Source organism: Neovison vison, chromosome 5 (assembly GCF_020171115.1).
Source record: "Neovison vison isolate M4711 chromosome 5, ASM_NN_V1, whole genome shotgun sequence".
NCBI classification, from domain to species: domain Eukaryota; kingdom Metazoa; phylum Chordata; class Mammalia; order Carnivora; family Mustelidae; genus Neogale; species Neogale vison.
In genome coordinates this window covers 59,870,392-59,889,976 of record NC_058095.1, presented here as the reverse complement: position 1 = coordinate 59,889,976, position 19,585 = coordinate 59,870,392, and the positions used below count along the sequence as shown (strand labels likewise).

General features: G+C 42.7%; 1 protein-coding gene across 1 annotated transcript in view; it reads right to left on the bottom strand.

Annotated features, from left to right (window-relative positions):
• Window positions 1–19,585, bottom strand: part of DNAH9 (dynein axonemal heavy chain 9) — a 334,218-nt gene that overhangs the window by 142,802 nt on the left and 171,831 nt on the right. Inside the window, exons 39-41 of the mRNA XM_044249120.1 lie at window positions 12,716–12,881; window positions 10,955–11,057; window positions 10,195–10,434 (exon numbers count right to left, since the gene is read on the bottom strand). Of these exons, the coding sequence (XP_044105055.1) occupies window positions 10,195–10,434; window positions 10,955–11,057; window positions 12,716–12,881 (509 nt within the window). The remainder of the gene's footprint in view (window positions 1–10,194; window positions 10,435–10,954; window positions 11,058–12,715; window positions 12,882–19,585) is intronic.

Sequence of the window (19,585 nt, the reverse complement as noted above, 5' to 3'; positions counted from 1 at the left end):
ATATTTATTTTGTACAACATGGACATCGGGATTCAGAAAGACAGGAAGTATGTCTATGACATATATATATAGTATGTGATTTTAGTACAAAACCAGAAGGTTTGAAACTAGGTCTGCCTGACTTTAGAGCCTAAAACTCTGACCATTACATTCTAACTAACCATACTGAGGAGAGAGGTAGCTTCTCTGCTGTATTTCAATTCCCTAAGTGCCAACTCAAAAAACAGGCTGGGGAACAATGGCTTATGTAAAATCAGGAGGATGACAGAGGGCTGGGATGACTATAACTAACCTTTGCAGGTCAGCAATCCATTTATATATAATATGTTCTCCTTCTATACACTATAGGGATTATTCCAAATATTTACTATTCTTTTAAAATTTCTCTGTTACCTCACCTCTTTCTGTTACTATTTGTCAATGTCTTAGTCTTCTTTTTCATTGAAAAATGGAGACCACCAAGATTAGAGTCTCTCAACGACCACAACAGGTCCTATGACTTCAATCTCATTAGACCTGGGTTTCCTCCCATTGCTTTCTTTTTTATCATAGAGGGAAAGGGGCTATTTAATTATTCCTCACCACCACAAAATCATGCTCTGACTCATGAGCATGGCATAAAGTTCTGGTCATAATGGGACCACTAGTCTAGCTCCTCATGATCACTCTTACCATTTCCCATAAAAATCTAGATTTCAGTTTCACCAAATTAAAATTATTTTCTGATACTGCATAATTTTTGTGTCTTCATGCTTTCTGCTTTTCTTGCTATGTTCACATTTCAAGATCCAATTCAAGTGTTATCTCTTTCTTGAAGTCTTCCATGACACTTCTCTTCCTGCCCAACAGCATTCCCTCTGATGTGTTCCACTTCACCCTTTATATATACATCTATTTGTTCCTAAAATCATTTTTCTTTGGACAGGTTTGCTTCTTTCAGTTCATGATGAGTGTCTCAAAGGCAGGGAAATTGACAGACTTCATTTTGGGTATTGTTTATTTTTATTATTGTATTATTGGCATCTAGCATGGTGCCTGACATATACTAGATTCTTAATGAGTGCTTGTTGAAAGAAGGAATAGACTAATACTGAATCCTTCAATTACTATAACATAGCAAGAACCTCCATCAAGATTGCTGCTTTCGGTAGGGGCAGAATATCTGATTATAAACCAATCCACTGAAGTCAACTACAAAAGATGGGAAAATTATCTTTAAAGTTTCATCTTTTAGAGGCATTAGGGAGTAACCAGGGCAGCGGGGACTCAAAGAGCTGAATTCTAGAGAGAAGAAAAGGAAGAAAGATTAACCCTAAACCTGGCACTATTTCTTTTTCCTTTGGACATTTGCCAATTCACAACTAATGACTTACAGGTTCAGAAACTGAAAAGACAGAGAGACAAATGACAGGTTAAGATGCTGAGCAAACTTATCTCAAGAGGTAGGAAGGAGGAAAATTGAAGTTCGGGGATTACCTAGAAAGGGGTCATGGTGAAAAACCCCAAGGGAACCCCTCAAATGGTTATACACTAGGAACATGAGTGAATCACAAATCATTTAGTCCTCACAGAAACTGGAGCCTAATTTCAATCTTATCAGTCCATGGCAACAGCTTGGCAGAAACAGATGCAGAAGTAATCACTGAAGGAAAATAGCATCATCTAAACCCTCAAATTATCTGTACATTTTAAAACACTTAATGTCTGGCAATCAAACAAAAATTACTGGGAATACCAGGTGATATGGCCAAATCAAGAAAAAAACTGACCCACAGAAGATCTAGGTACTGGGAATTATCAGACATAAACTTTAGCAAAACTATGATTAATATGATCAAGACATTAGAGGACATCAGGTAAAGAACTTCATCAAAGAACTGGAGTCTTTAAAAATGAATCAAATGGAAATTCTCAAATTAAAAGTTACCCCAAATTATAGTTAATGAAATTAAGAGCTTATCAGTGGGGTTAAGAGCAGAATGGACAGAGTTGAAAATTGAATTAGCTCACAGGAAGAGAGAGTAACACAAAATATTCAGATTGAATTACAAACAGAAAAAAGAATGAGTGTCAGGGACATATGAGACACATAAGTCATATATGTGTATTAGAGTACTAGAAGAAAAGAGAGAGAAGCAGAAGCAGCATCTGAAAATATATTGGCCAGAACTTCTCTAAAACTGGAGAAAAAATACAACTGAAAAGAAAAGATGTCAACCCAGATTCAAAAGTGCTATAAACATAAGCAAGATAAATACAAAAAATAGCACTTAGACATCGGGGCATATCAGTGAAATTTTTGAAAATCAAAGACAAACAGAATATCTTAAAAGTTGGCAACCAAAAAAAAAGAAAAAAAGCAAGCAAACAAAACAAAAAAACCCCAAACATGTATTGTCAAAGGAATGTAAGACTTGAGAGATAATTTCTTAACAGAAACATGGAAGCCAGGACAGTAGAAGGACCCCCTCAAAATACCAACACAAATAGCTGCCAACCTAGAATTCTAAAGTCCCTTCCAAAATTCTTTTAAAAAATAAGAAATAAATGTTTTTTCATTTAAATAAAAACCTGAGAAGTTATTTTGTAGCAGAATGGAGCATACACTAAATACTAAAGTAGTTCTTCAGGCAGAATGAATATGATTCCAAATGGAAGAATCAGAAATGCAACAGGAACAAGAGCAACGGGAAGAGTAATATGTGAGTAAATCTAATTAAATGTCGACTTGGGGCACCTGGGTGGCTCGGTTGTTTACACGTCTGCCTGTGGCCCCGGTCATGATCCCAGGGTCCAGGATTGAGCCCGGTGTTGGACTCACTGCTCAAGTGGAGCCTACTTTTCCCTCTCCCTCTGCTCCTCCCACCTACTCACTCTCTCTCCTGCTCACTCTCTTTCTCAAATAAATAAATAAATAAATATTAAAAAAATAAATGTTGACTAAGACAATATTAGTGTAGTATGGGTTTTCAATATACACTGAATTTTAAAAATAACAATAGAATAAAAATTGGAGAGATGTAAATTGTTCTAGGAATCTTGCATTATATGGCAACTGATAAAGTACTAATTTACCAAAGAAAAAGGGACAAAATGATGCATTTGGTAACCATTAGATGACCAATAAAAAGACATCTGCTAAAAGAGAGAGAAAATAAAAGAATAAAAAGTAATTGGTTTGATAGAATACAAAAAAATGAGAGGAAAGAAGCATAGAATAGGTAGAACAGGGGCGCCTGGGAGGCTCAGGGGTTTAAAGCCTCTACCTTCGGCTCAGGTCATGATCCCACTGTCCTGGGATGGAGCCCCGCATCAGGCTCCCTGCTCAGTGGGGAGCCTGCTTCTCCCTCTCTCTGCCTGCCTCTCTGCCTACTTGTGATCTTTCTCTCTCTGTCAAATAAATAAATAAAATCTTAAAAAAAGAGAATAGGTAGAACACACTGAAAACAAACAGTATAAAGTAGATTTAATCCTAATATATATTATATAAAATAACATCAAACATAAATGAACTAAATATTTTAATTTAAAGGCTATGATTATTAGACTATATTTAAAAAATCCAACTAGATGTTGCCTATAGGAGATATACCTTAAACATAAGAAAAAAAGAGGCTGAAATAAGAAATTGAAAAACAGTATGGCATGAAGATATGGACTAAAATAATGAGAAATAGCCACCTTACTCTACAAAACCGACTTTAAAGCAAGAGCCATTAAAAAAAATAAAGCAGTGTATTTAATAATAAGAAAAAGATCAGTCCACTAGGAAGATATACTAATTCTAAATATGTGTGCACATAAAAACATGGCTTCCAAATACATAAAGCAAATATGACGTAAACAAAAAGAGAAATGGACATGCCCACAATCACAGACAGAGGTTTTTGCATAACGTTTTTAGAAAGTTACAGAACAGGTTGTCAAAAAAGCCAGTAAGGGATATAAAATATTTCAACGACATGAGTCACAAATTTGACCTAATCGACATATTGACTCAACCATGCTCAGAACCTGAAGAATGCACTGTTTAAGAAGACACACTGGGGGCACCTGGGTGGCTCAGTGGGTTAAGCCGCTGCCTTCGGCTCAGGTCATGATCTCAGGGTCCTGGGATCGAGTCCCACATCGGGCTCTCCGCTCGGCAGGGAGCCTGCTTCCTCCTCTCTCTCTCTCTCTCTGCCTGCCTCTATGCCTGCTTGTGATCTCTCTCTGTCAAGTGAATAAATAAAAATCTTAAAAAAAAAAAAAAAGAAAACACACTGGTCAGACCTTTCGAAATAAAGCAGATCTCAACAAATTTCAAAGGAATGAAATAATTGAGTATACTTTCTGACAACAATGGAATTAAGCTAAGCATGCATAAGAGAAGGATAACTAGAAAATCTCTCAATTCTAAAAAAATAAAGCAATATATTTCAAAATATCCCATGAGTTAAAGGAGAAATCATAGGGGGAATTAAGAAATATTATGAAGTACATGACAATAAAAATATAACATACAAAAGTTTGCATGATACAGTATATGGCATAATTAGTGATAAATTCATAGCCTTAAAATGAATGTTTTATAAGAGCTGAGAGGCTGATGATTGATGACACAAGTAGCTATGTCAAGAAGTTAGAAAAAAGGAGAACCCAAAACTAAAGGTATGAAGAAAAAGATTATGAAGAAAAGATCAATTATTAGTAATATAAAAGCAGACAGCAAATACAGACAGCAAATAAAGCAAAAAAAGGATACCATGTGTGTATACTTATCAGTTTCTTTGAAAAGATTAGCACAATTGATAACTCCTTAGTAAGACTGGTAAAAGAGAAAAAAAAAGAGAAAATGAGAAAAGTCACAAATAATCATTATCAGGTATAAGAAAGAGGAGATAATGTCAGATACAACAGGTATCTAAAAGACAATCACAGGATATTATAAATGATTGTATGGCAATAAATTAGAGATTGAGAACATTGATATCCTACAACTGACACACGAAGAAATAGAAAATCTGAATTGTCTAATGTGTACAAAGAAATAGAACTCATAACTTAGGTTCTTCCACAAAAATACTCCAGAGGGGTGCCTGGGTGACTCAGTGGGTTAAAGCCTCTGCTTTTGGCTCAGGTCATGATCCCAGGGTCCTGGGATCGAGCCCCGAATCAGGCTCTCTGCTCAGCAGGGAGCCTGCTTCCTCTTCTCTCTCTCTGCCTACTTATTATCTTTCTGTTGAATAAATAAATAAAATCTTCAAAAAAATACTCCAGAGGGTTTCAGCAGTAAATTCTTCTGACATTTCAGGAAGGCTCACTACAGTGTTTTCCAGAAGCTTCCTGAGAGAGAAAAAGGGACCACTTCCCAATGCATTTTATGAGGAAAGAAGAATTAAAGGACAACCTTATTAACGGAGGTGCAAAAAACATATTAAAAAATAGCAAATGGAATCCAGAAAAATATAAAAGGCTCAACATGTAGCAATTAAACTGGGTTGATTATAGGAATGCAAGAGTGATCTAAGATTCAAAAGTAATCAATGTAATTTATCACATTTCCAGAAACAACAAGAAAAAAAAATCGATGTAATTATTTTAAGAGCTACAGAAAAGTTGCTTGTTAAGTTTCAACATATACTCATGGTTAAAACTCTTAGGAGACTATAATCAGGAAAGAATTTTCTTATTCTGGCAAAGAACATCTCCCAAAACCCAGAGTAAGCATCACACTTAATGGTCAACTAGTACAAGCTTTTTTTCCCCTGAAAGTAGGAATGCAACAAAAATCCATTCTCACAACTTCTCTTCAACATTTTACTGGCAGTTGTAACCAGCACAATAAAACAAGAAAAAGAAATTATAAGATTAAAGGATTGGAAAGAAGGAAATCGTCACTAGTATTTTTTACCAATAACATGACTGTATATGTAAGTATAAGCATAACACTGAATAAAGTTACAAAGTGAGTTAAAAGTTACAAAAATAATATTCTATTTTGATAACATCCCAAAATAGGCCAAAAGAACTTAGGGATCAGTTCAACTAGAAGTCCACACAGCATTTACCTCTGTGGGGTGGGGTGGGGTGGAGAAAAACCAAATCTAAGGGAGAAAAAAGGAAGAACTTTAGGGATGTGGGAATGTTCTGTTTTTCTATCTAAAGATCTTGATCTCATTCTCATAGTTATGTAAGTGTGATGACTGTGATAATTAATCTAGTTGTGAGCTTATGACTTGTGTGCTTTCCTACATGTATATTATACTCTGATAAGTTTATTTTTGCAAAGAAAGAAATTCCATTAGGTCCCTTTGGCCCTACCCACACCTGTGTCTCAGCCTCCCTCCTTCTTGGCTCTCCTAGGTATCAGCCAGGGATGAGATTTAGAGGGCAGGGAGAAGCAATGACCAGGAACCCCAACTTCCTGGACTGTCTTTCACAGTGACGTGTGCTATCACTGGGAGTTTATAATCCCGGGAAAGCCAACTGCTCAGGATGCCCAGGAGTTAAGGGCTGAGTCGACGTGAGCCCACCAAGCACAGACTCTGCATTCCCTTAGTCACACTGGGATGGGAGCCGTTAGTGATTTCTGCTACTCGGAGCTCCTGATCGTGCCCTGATCAGGACAGTGAGGGAAGTGCAGAGAAGGTCTGAGTTACTGAGCCTTGGGTCAAGCCGAGTGGAGGAAAGCAGCATGCTCTTGAGGCAACGCCTGTCTTCTCACAGGCATTTAACAGATCCCCCCCACCCACACCCTGTGCCAATGCTTCCATCATCAGGCCTTCAGGCAAGGAAGAGGGGAAGGAGGCAGGGGAAGCTGTGGTCAAACTTGAGCCTGAAACTGACGTCTAGAGGAGGAGGGCGGGGGGCTGTGCGGCTGCAGGGAGGCAGGCACTCCCAGGGAGGGATGCATTTTCCTACCCACTCTTGGGGCAGGTGGCTGACAGCTGGCAGGCGGCCGAAAGCCTAGGGGATCGCCACTCAGGCTGCCTGAGTCAGGCAAAGACACAGGCTGGGGGAAGGGCGGGGGGGAGCGTGTGGAACAAGAGACCTTCTCCCTCACCTTTGCCCCCCCAGCTTACCTGCACCATAGAGCTGAAGATTCTAGCTTTGGGTCTCAGTGCTGCTGCGTGTGCAAACACGACTGAGGTACTCGATTTCTTTGTGGCACAGCATTGTCATTTCCCAATTGGAAAGAATTGGTATTTCACCTTACCCTATGGTTTTGAGGATGAAACTGTTCGCTAACAGATGTGTGAGGCCTCGGACCGTGCTCGGTAAATGTTAACTCTTGTTACAGACTCTATGTGGGGCCCACTTTGACCTCCAGTGATCTTTCCAATCTCGTCTCTCAGCGGCCCCCTCCACCTTTCCCTCCGTTCCCACGGGGCCAGATGCTTTCCTATTCCTTCCAACGACAAGGTGTGTACTTTCTACCTTCGTGACCATTCATGCTGTCACCTAGGTGGTAACTTCCCCGAGCCTTTCTGAAATTGGGATAACAATGTGCATCCCCAAGGCTTGTCATGAGTATACAATTCGGGGTGTGAGGGTGACAAGGCGTCTGTCCGGACAGGAGTGGGATGGTTCTGATAAAAGAGACTTGAGGCTCTCCTCCCTTCAGCTCTGCCCTATGAGTGATGTGAATTTGCTCTGACAATGTGAACTCCCTTTTCAGCATTTTGGAAATGCAGAGGGTGACTCCCCCAACCACGCCAAGCTGCAGTGAGGTGTCAGAGAGGGGGTGTGTGATAACAGAGGTCTTTCTCTGGGATGCTTGGGGGGGCTCAGTCAGTTAAGCATCTGCCTTTGGCTCAGGTCATGATCCCAGGGTCCTGGGATCGAGCCCTGCATCAGGATCCCTGTTTGGCAGGAAGCCTGCTTCTCCCTCTCCCATTGTCCCTGCTTGTGTTCCCTCTCTCACTGTGTCTCTCTCTGTCAAATAAATAGATAAAATCTTAAAAAAAAAAGAGGTCTTTCTCTGTTAATACTCAAAAGATGAGAGACGAGAGTAGGCATGCACAAACTTGGTGATTGTCCTACCCTCATGCTACAAGGCTTTGAGCGCAGTTTTTCTTGCTGCCTCAACTACCTTATGCTCATTCTCTTTGTCAGAAGCACAGATAAGACAGGCAGAATGGTGTGGAGGACGGAGGGTCTGGCCAGGAACCCAAAGACCCAGACTTGTGTTCTAGTTCCTTCACTGGCTGGCGGTACGCTCTCAGGAAAATCTATAGAAGCCCTGGGGGGGTCTCTGTTTTTCCTCGTGTTTAGCAGAGCTAATGTCTACGAGGGGTCCAGGACCCAGGAGGGCTGTCCTGAGCCAGTGAGGCGTGTTCTCAAAGCCCTGCCCTCATGTGGGTCTCGGTGTCTGCACGGGTAGGTTCAGCCTTTCTGGAACACAGCTGTTAGATCTCTGAATTTCTTCTCTTTCCAACCAAAAAGGCTGGTTGGACCATGCATGCAGGCCCTGTGTTCTCACGGTCGGGGCCTTTGCCCCTTTGAGGTTCCCCAGAATCCCACCTGTTCAGGTAGGGCCATGGGTAATGAATTCCAGATAGTTGTACTCGCCGTGGTGGGGCCCGCCTCCCTCCCTGATCAGTCAGACAGACATTCCCCTCCAGGTGTGGCCTCTGCTTGGTGTAAGAGTTATCCTTCTCCTTTATCTTTTCTCAGGGCTCTCTGGGGGAGGAGTCTCTCTGAGAAGCAGTTTCTGCAGATTCCTGTCCAGAATGGGAAAGTCGTGGACTCTCCACACTCCATGAGGGTGGTGTGCCTGACCAAAAGGAAGAGGGGGCTGGGGTTTGCCACACTACCCTCTGGGCATTTTGCCAGTCAGGGTCAAGCAGTGGAAAGCAACAGGCAGAGACAGGCCATCACTACTCAGAGGAGCAGCTCGAAGAGAATCAAATGGCTGTGGCCTGGAAAGGAACCTGGAGTTTTTAAACCGAGGCCTCCCAGAGGCTGGCAGATGGTGTCTTATGAATATTCCAACATGGCTTTTTTTCTGGAAGCAGATCTCTCTTGCATGACTCAGGGGACGTTCTTTTTGTGCCCAAGAATAATGGGTATAGCACCAGGGCCTGCAAAATAGTTTTCTCTGCTTTCCTTCCGAGGCACAGCAGAATCATTCTATACCATTTTCTTCAAGGTGCCGAGCCTTCTGCAACCCAAAGGAATCAACTTAAAAATGTGTCCTGGGGAAAGGGGAACCCTCCTACACTGTTGGTGGGAATGCAAGCTGGTGCAACCACTCTGGAAAACAGCATGGAGGTTCCTCAAAATGTTGAAAATAGAACTGCCCTATGACCCAGCAATTGCACTACTGGGTATTTACCCTAAAGATACAAACGTAGTGATCTAAAGGGGCACGTGCACCCGAATGTTTATAGCAGCAATGTCCACAATAGCCAAACTATGAAAAGAACCTAGATGTCCATCAACAGATGAATGGATCAAGAAGATGTGGTATATATACACAATGGAATACTATGCAGCCATCAAAAGAAACGAAATCTTGCCATTTGCGACAACATGGATGGAACTAGAGCATATCATGCTTAGCGAAATAAGTCAAGCGGAGAAAGACAACTATCATATGATCTCCCTGATATGAGGAAGTGGTGATGCAACATGGGGGCTTAAGTGGATAGGAGAAGAATCCATGAAACAAGATGGGATAGGGAGGGAGACAAACCATAAGTGACTCTTAATCTCACGAAACAAACTGTGGGTTGCTGGGGGGAGGGGGTTGGGAGAAGGGGGGGTAGGGTTATAGACATTGGGGAGGGTATGTGCTTTTGGGTAAATTGGAAGGGGAGATGAACCATGAGAGACTTTGGACTCTGAAAAACAATCTGAGGGATTTGAAGTGGCGGGGGGGTGGGAGGTTGGGGTACCAGGTGGTGGGTAATTATAGAGGGCACAGCTTGCATGGAGCACTGGGTGTGGTGAAAAAAATAATGAATACTGTTTTTCTGAAAATAAATAAATTGGAAAAAAAAATGTGTCCTGGGGAATGGCGTAATCGGCAGACAGAACTCTATCTGGTTGATGTCCTTCCTCGAGGATCCCATGGTACCCTGTTCACCTGTTTACTAGCTCATGATTCCAAAGACCTGTGTGTTGGCCTAAGAGTTTGGTGTTCACTCTTGTTTTACTAAGAGTGGAAGGGACCAGATCATCACTGTGTCTCCGGGCAGATGGACTCACCTGGAAGATGTTGGCAAAGTCTCTGAGGTTGAAAATGTAGTGGAATTTGATCGCTGTGGGTAGGAACGTGGTGGCGATTTTCTGGTGGAAGGTCAGGGCCAGATTGATGAGCTGGGGGCTGGATTTCTGCAGGGATGCTGGGAAACGTCCGAGTGTCAGGTGCTGAGTCAAGATGGCGCCGTAGATGGAGGCCAGGGCATCCGCTCCCGGGAAGGAGAGCACAAACACACTGAAATGACGCTGCCCAGGGGAACAGGATGTCAGTTAGAGTCATGAGTTAGAGTCAAAATTGCCTCTTGGGGATTTAGGTAAAATAATGAGGAATTCTTAGAAGGGCTTTGGATTCTATAATCTGGTCACATGCCTCATGCTGAACCTACAGTTAAGTTGAATCTAAATGATTAGAGGGGTAGTGGGCTTTGGGCCTTTAGTCAAAGATGTCCGCAGGTAGGAAGAGAGCAGAACTTGAACTCAGAGCATTCGAGTCCCAACAAGTATTTGATACTGAAAGTCCACATGAGAGTCATTTCATCTCTCTGAAGATGAGCCGAATAAGATGGACTCCATGACCACTTCTAGCTCAAAAAACTTCATGGCTCTGGGTCTTTGTCCCCCGAGAAATGCAAATCAGCATCCTGTATGATTTGCCGCTTTCAAAGGCTGGACAGGGGAAGGGCCAATGATTACTTGTCACTTAGTGATACCTGCTCTGGTAAGGTAGACTTTATTCAGGATTTGGGTACCCCAGCTCCTCCCATACCTGCAGGCGTGGGTTGATGGTGAAGCTGCCTGCAGTGGGGTTCATGCAGGAAACGTACTGCACATTCCTGACCTCCTTCAGGGACAGCTTGTTCCGATCATACCTGGAACGGACAGAAACCACAGTGAGAGCTGGGTGAGGGCCCAGGCAGGTGAATGCCTTGTCAAGGTGAGGTGGGATGTGTCCTATCATTCATGAGTTTGGGTGTTAAAAAAAAAAAAAAGTCTAGATCCATTGGTAGAGATTGAAAAAGGACAAGAGCCTAGGCCCAAATCTAGAGGGATCCAACATCGATGGGAGTAGTGTAGGAGAAAGAAGCCATAAAAATGGACTAAGGGGTAGGGTGGAAATCCAGGGTATATGGGCCCCCCCAGAAGGCAAAGGAAGTCAGTATGTCCAGAAGGAGAAAGCAGTCAAGCACATCCAGGGCTGTAGAGAAAGGAAGACAGCAACCCAATCCAATGGGTCTGTTGGATCTTACAGAAAGAGTTAGGGGTTGAGCAAGAACAACCATTCAGTAAAGTGGAAGAAACAGAAAACAGGTAGTAGGGTGAGCAGCGACAGGGAAGGTGGGGAAGTGTAAACAGAGCAGAGACATTTGGCTTTGTAGGGAGAGAGAACAGGCCAATAGTTTAAAAATGGTGTTTCTGAACACAATAGAGGAAATCTAGGTGAGTCTCCATGTTGAGGAGAAGGAACTCTTCAGGAGATGAGGGGTGGTTAATGCAGGAGGTGGAAGAGAGTAGAAGCGAGAAGCTGGTGATGGTTCAGTTTCAGGGAAGGTGTGCCAGGACTGGTGAGAAAGCGAAGCAGCGGGGAGCGGGTAACTTGTACAGATATGGAAGAAAAAAAACAAAGATGGCGCCCGTGGTAGAGGTGGGGTGGGAAGCTCACAGACAGTCCCAAGGCATGAAATAGCCATTGCTGAGAGTGGAAGCATAAACATGCCAAGGCAAGAGGGCAGGGTTTCCAGGGAGTCCCTACTGCTCATTGAAGTCTGAAGTGTATGCGTAGGGCTGAAGGGTCCCAGTACAGTCCAGATGCTGGTGTGGATGCGGATGGCCATACATGGCAGGCATCCCGCAAAGACATGAGGCATGACTGAGAGGCAACTTGGGGCATCATCACAACCATCATTCTCTCCAAGTCAGTTCCCTCTTTGCACTGACCATTTTCTCAGCAGCTAATTCAATGCAGGGTAGAAAGGTGGGCCAGAGTGGGGTGTCCAACCATGGACTTTTTTTTTTTTTTTAAAGTTCAGACCTTTTGCCATGAAAAATTATGCTCTTTGAAGAGACAGTGTGAGACCCTGTGAGTCGCTCCAAAGGAGACACAGGCCGTGAAGGTTTGCCAACCTCTGTGTGCTCCACAGCGTGGGGGCTGTTCTCACTCTAGTACCTGCTTAAGGCTGTGGAGCCACAGTGGGAGATGGGAGTGGTGAATTCTGATTTGGGGGTTTGGAGAAGGCAACTTTTGAGGTGAATATTGAAGAAAAAAGTAGGTCCTTTTCTTTTTTTTACCTTTAGATGAGAGTGCAGCATCTTCCTGGACCAAACTTCCCATGTAGGCATGAATGCCCATCGGAAACTCCCCAGGAAACAGAATCCCATGAGGAATGTGGTTTGCTATGGGGTTTCTCACTGGGCACCAGCACTCACCTGTGGTTTGTGGGTCCAGCAGAATAGCCTTCAGCCCCGACTTAGGCTTCTTCCTCCCCCCACCACCCCATGGGCCCCAGGCCCTTTGCATGCCTGCTCTTACCAGTGGCCATAGTCCAGATGCTGCCGGATGATGGTGTGGGGCTGCACGGTTCCATAGGCGTCCACTTCCGGCATGTTCATGTCATCAATGAAATAGATAAGCTTCTTGTGGCCTGGGGGGCCATAATTTCTGCCAGCCTTCTTTTCTAGAGGCTTTTCCAGGACAGCTGAGGAGATGAGCCAGTTAGTGAGGGAGGGAGGTTCAAACCTCAGATGCCAGCACAGAGAGAGAACAGGGGTGAAGGACAGACAGTGGTGCAGCCTGCAAACAGCAGCACTTACTATGAGATCCGGGATATTCTATGGGACCAGGGGTGACGCCAGGACTCAGCTGGTAGAGGGCGACTGCATCAACCAGGCGTTCAACACCTTAAAACGTGTCCTGTGTCAAGTCCTTGCAAACATGCACAATCTCAGTGAAGCCACGCAACATCCGTGCAAGATTAGTATGACCATTCCATTTTACAGGTGGGGACACTGGGGCATGGAAGAACAAAGGCACTTCTCTAAAGTGAAGCTGGGGTACAGATCTGGAGCAGTTCAATTTCAGAGCCCATGCTCCACCTGTCATAATTGTGGTCCCCAGTTTTCTTGACTTATGGAGTAGAAACAGAAGAAACCTTCACAGTCGGGAGGCCTGGGGCTCGACCCTCAAAGAAATCTATAGATAATTGGATCCTGGGTAGACCTGCCTCCTCTGGGTCACACAGTGTAGGAGCACAGAGGCTCTGTGGCTCCCACATCAGGGTGGGTGGGGGCCCCTTCTCCCCCCGGGGGATAAGACAGGAGTAGTGGATAGCTTGTCAGCAGAGGTCTCAGAGAGTTCTCCTCCTGGGGTGAACAACAGCCTCGGGGAATTTCCCAGAAGCTTCCAGCACCCTGAAGGACTCCTCTGCTGCCTTCAGGTTAGTATCAGGCTCCATGCACAGAATCTCAGCACCTTTCTGGAGACTTACCTAGACTCTTCTGGAATCGTCCCTTCACAAAACACCCTGCCCAGCCTGATGGGACTTGTTGAGAGTGACCTTAAGTAATGCAGTGGAGATCTATATAATTTTTTTCCCAATAAAGCAATTAAATATGTATTGCGAGAACTGACACTTATTACAGCTGGAAGCTCTAAAAACCATCTGATTCCTTCTCTTGAAAAACAAGTTTGTAAACAAGGAGAAAGTGTCAATAGACATTTGGAGGTGACAGATAGGAAGACAAGTTCCTTCAAGAAGCTTGAATATTCTAATTTTCTGGCCCTGAATTAAATTAAGTGTTTCAAATATGAATTAGATTTAAATTTAATTAGCATTCAATTAACATACCCTATCAACCAATTAATCACCCAACACCTTTTTTCCCCCTAAAGATATAACAACTATATACGAGATCTGTCAAAATGAAATATAATTAATGGGTTGCCAAGGACACATTTTTGAGAACCGTCCTTCTACTAGGGAAAATCTCCTTTCCCCAGAGCAGTGATATTCAAATCAACCCCTGGAATGAGGCAGACCCCTATAATTTGGGTTGATTAGGTCTTTTGCTTCTGAAGGATTGTTGAGGAGGAAAGCATGTCAGTTAGCAAGTGCGAACACACTGGGTCACCCCAAAAGGAGGATGTTAAGTCCTCCAGGGAGGGAGGACTCCCTCGGGAAAGGCACATACATTTTTGAACCCCCCATGACTAAGCTCTCCTCCAAGTCACATCTTGGATGGCATGGGGGTCAAGTGATTATTTCCAGGCAGAACTGGGGGACAGACGTGGATCTCAGCATTAGCAAACAGGTTGGTGGTGAAGGCACTCAACACGTGAGAAATATAAAGAATTGTCATCCTCCCTTCAATCTTCTGGGTTCTGCCTTGTTGTAAACAAGTCCTGACAATCAAGCCCATACCTGGGCCTGGAGTTTATGTGCTCCATCTCTTCTCTTCTCTTTCTTTCTTTCCTTCTTTCTTTCTTAGATTGACTGATTGATTGCTTTAGAGAGCACGAGAGAGCAAGCACGAGTCGGGGGATAGTCGGGGAGGGAGAGACAGAACCTCAAGCAGACTCCCTACTGAGCGCAGAGCCTGATGCAGGGCTTGATCTCACGAGCCTGAAATTATGACCTGAGTTGAGATCAAGAGCTGGACGCTTAACTGCCTGAGCCACCCGGGCGCCCCCATCGGCAACATCTTACCTAACTTCTCCACAGGGACTGGCCTCACATTCAGCCAGTAGCCATGTCCTGTGCCAGTTGCCCTCTGCTTTTAGTCACATAGTTCCTTCCGCAATATTTCAACACCATTGTGCATTTGAGGAGCAATTTCCATTTCAAAGTGGGTTCCCATCTGTTCTCATTTCACTGTTTCCACCATGACCACCCTTTGGCCATAGGCTCTAACCTGCTAGATCCACCCAAGTGGCCTCCTGCTTTTGCTCTGGATCCTGTCACTATGTAGCATTCCCAAAAGAACAGACAGGAGTCCCCTTGCCATGATGTGAATCAGATCCTGCCAGTCTCCTGCTTACAACTCACCTGGGGCATTCCATCCCTCCTGGGGCAAAAGCCAGTCTGGGTATGTCCGTAAACCTTGTATCTCTGTTTTTCTCTCTGATGCTCCCCTGTCCACACTCTCTGCTCCAGCTGTCCTGCTCTGTTACACTGCCTGCCACAGGGCCTTTGCTCTAGCTGATGCTCCTGCCTGCCATCCTTTCTCCCAAAGGTCAGCCCAGTTTGCTCCCTCTTTTCCATCGGGCATTTGTCTGCTCAAATGCCATTTCTCAGTGAGTCCTGCCCTGCACTAGGGCCAAAGTTAACTCCTCACCCCTAATCCTCTGTGCCTGCTTCATTTCTTCTTAAAATTTCACTTAAAATGCTCTATATTCTACTTACTTGTCTTATGTATTATCTTACCCTCTCCACACTATAAACTCCATGAGGACAGGCATTTTTCTGTTTTTCTGTCCTAACCCCAGCACCTAGAACATTATCTAGCACACAGTAGGGTGTCTGAAAGACACTTACAAAGAAGTGAATGAATGAATTTTATGACAAACCCCATGAATGGCAATGAAAGACACATTACTGCCATTTTGTAACTAAGAAAACAGAGGCTAAGGCAGGTTACGAGTCTTGCTGGAATTAGGATCTAGGTCTGTAGATAACTGATTCTAGTGCCTCTCTCATATATCTCTTAGGGAGAGAACCCTTAGAAGCCCTCAAACCCCAGTCCCCATCTAGGGCTGCCCTGACCATTCCTGTCCAGGACTCTAACCCGGGTCACCTGGTGTCATTGCACCGTGAACCAGCTCTCATGACGTGGCTTCTGCCCCTGACAATGCCTCAGTTTGGTGAACTCACTGTCTGACCATGTTTTTGACAGAGATCCTTAGCAGTAAATCCTGTCCGGCTTCACACCGATTTTCCTTTCCTTGGAACTCTTTTCTTCCCACATCGTCTAGTTTTTTCATGAGTTAAGACATTTCCATTATTACTGGAAGGGCTTTGCATTTTTTCTCTCCAAATGTAACGTGCTCTGCACGATTGCAAAAAGAATACATATTCAGGATATAAAGATTAAAAAACACAGAAAATCATAATGATGAAAGTGAAAATTATCTGGGATTCGATCACCTCTCAGGAGCTATTAGTTTCAATATTGTAATGCATTTTATCCCAGTCTATTCACTCTGTTCCATTTCTCCTTTACAAAATCAGAATTATACTGCACATTCTATTTATAAAATATATATATATATTCAACCCATGTGCTGTAAACATCATTATGTAAAAACATATCCTCCTAAAACATGATTTTAATTGCTGCACTGTGTTCCATAATTTGGAGGTACCAAAATTTATAGGATGGTTTCTCTGTTGTCTGAAACATATATTGTATTCCTTTTTTTTTTTTAATACTCTGAAACTACCTTCGCTTGTCCTGAGCAGCGTGTCCTGCCCACGAGGTGACATATCTTTTGTGATTTCATCTTGTGTTAGCTCCTTTTTGAAAGACATCAAGGCAGGTGGACAAGAGCTGTCAGTAGTAATGATGGAAGTGTGATGGGGCTCCTTTGAGGTCAAGAGTCTGATCTTTTCTGGTCCTGTCCAACCTCAAACTTTTCATGAAAAGGTTATGGAGAGTCCTATTACACAAAGGTTCTGATGCCTGAATTCCTAACCAATTAGGGCAATTAAGCACTCAAATATTTGTTCAACTAATAATTTAAATCACAGGTGGCTAGTCAGAGAATTCCAAATTGCGAACAGCATCATCTTTAAGCATCCTCTCTTTGTGCTGTGAATATAAGCCCATAGATAATTGGCACATTTCTTTGCTTCTCCTTTCTCTCTTTCTAGATCATCCCGTCTATGGGTTACTGCAAATTTCTTTAGTTTTAAAAATTACTTATATTTTCTAAAAGAATGAACAGAGGCTTCAAGTATTTAAGCAGACATAAAACAGACCAATAAGAGACTTAACAGGGATTCCAAAATAATACGGAGAAGAAACGTCTTTGGACCCATCTGTTATCACAACCAAATCAAAATGTATTGCACACTGTCCTTTATGAACTGCCTACCTGAAATCTCAGAACTAAATCCGTGTTTAATGACAGCAGCCACGTCATCCTGGCTTACTGGAACAAATCCACCTCTCATTTTCTATGAACAAAAATTTTCCGGGCACTAAATTCTAAAGGGCACGTATTAGGGATACTTACAAAAGGGATATCAGGTTACAGAATGGGCATAACCGTCAACTGGGGTTTCACAGGAGATATAAAAGTAACTTAAAATGATCTTTGATCATACTAACCCTCAACAGAGCCCAAGGGTAGATCATTAAATTGTAATGCGGGAAAGGGAATGAAAGCACGGCAGTGGGTTTGTGGGGGTTGCGGGAGCTGGGGGGATGGGGAGGCGTGTGGGGCCCTGCCTCCCTCAGCATGAGGTGTCAGCATTCTAAATCTGTGCTTTGGGCAGCTATTGGAGAGAAGTCAATAGAAATCTGATGTTTCGATGACTACCTGAAGGGCCTATTTTATTTACTATCAAAGGGAAAGATATCCATGTGCTCTAGATATCAGATGAACAGAAGCGGAGCTGGCATTCTATTATGGAAAGCGAGAAGCATGACTTACAGTCTTATCAAAGCAGAATGAGGCTATAAGCTTGATGAAATAAGACAGCTTGGCTATTAACTCATTGTGTGACTTTCGGGGAAGTCACTTAACACCTGCAAGCCTCATTTTTCTCATCTTGCCGAAACAGAGACTACTGGATCTGTCATGGACACCATTTCCAAGTTCCCTCTCTTTAGTCACTTTCCAGCTAGGGTGACCATGTTCCAGATCACTGGGGATTCTGGAGAGCTGTTATTTCCTGACATGGGCACTAACTCTCCCCTTCATCTTTTTCTTTTTTCCATTTGGAATGCAGATGTGATGGCTGGAGCAGCAGCCATTCTGCCACCCTGAGGGAGCAACTGCGAGAATATAAATTATAGCATTGATATCATTGAGCCATTGATTTAGCATTCTCATCTGCCTACCTCAAGACTTCTTGTTGCATGAAAAAAAATCTGTTTATGTCATTATTTTCATATTTTCTGCTGCATGCAGGCAAAGGCATCACTGACATTGTCTCATTGGATAGGGAGGGTTAAATGAACCAAGAGGGTAAGACCCAAAGTTTGGCACAGTATAAACATTACATAAAACATGTCCTTTATGTCCTTTAGTATAGTTGAAGTTAAACCCCCTAACCACCTCTTCTGCTTGTGTTCCTTTTGTTTTGGCAGTAGCGTTTTGAAATTATTGCGTAGTATTTATAGATCCTTAAATTCAAGAAGGATTTGATATTATTATAATAATAGCTTCCATTTACTAAGCCCTTATTGCAAGCTAGGACCCATTCTGAGTGTTTTACATACTTTATCTTGCTATTCAAGAACAAAAAGAATGAACTGTTGATACGCTCAACAACATGGCAAATCTCGAGATCATGCTGAGTGAAAAAAACAAAAAAGAGTGCATATTATAATTCCATTATAGACAATTCTAGAAAATGCAAACTAACCTATTGTGACAGAAGTAGGTCAGTGCTTGTGTAGGCATGGGCAGGGTGGAAGGATAAGGGGGAGAGGCACTTTCAGAAGTGATGAATACGCTCATTATTTCAACTCTTGTGATAGCATCAAAGGTGTGTAAATATTTTAAAACTTATCAAACCGTATACTTTAATATGTGCCATGTGTTGTAGGTCAATTATAACTCAATGATTTTTTTTAAAGGGAAAATGTCGAAAATCTGCTGCCTTTAGTGGGAAAATGGATAAACAGGCTGATTTATTCACAAAATGGAATCCTGCACAGCAGTAAAAAACAGTGAAATAGATGTACATGTATCGAAATAGACAATGATTTAAAAAGTTGCTAAAGGAAGTTATGTTTAAAGTGTAATTGTAACACAACATTGTGTATTTTTATGGGTACATATATGTACTAAAAGTGTAAATTTGTGCCTTTTCACGTGTCTGTCAGCCATCTGGATGTCTTTGAAAAAAGTCTAGTCATGTCTTCTGCCCACTTTTTAATTGGATTATTTGTCTTTTTGGGTGTTGAGTTGTCTAAGTTCTCTATATATTCTGGATACTAACCCTTTATCAGATACATCATTTGCAAATAGCTTCCCTCATCCCATAGGTTGCCTTTTAGTTTTGTTAATTATTTCCTTCTCTGTGCACAAGCTTTTTCTTTTGATGTAGTCCCAGTGGTTTATGTTTGATTTTGCTCTCCTTGACTTAGGAGACATATCTAGATATGTCAAGGAGACATATCTAGAAGTTGGCATTGGCTGATGTCAAAGAAGTTACTATCTGTGTTTGTCTCT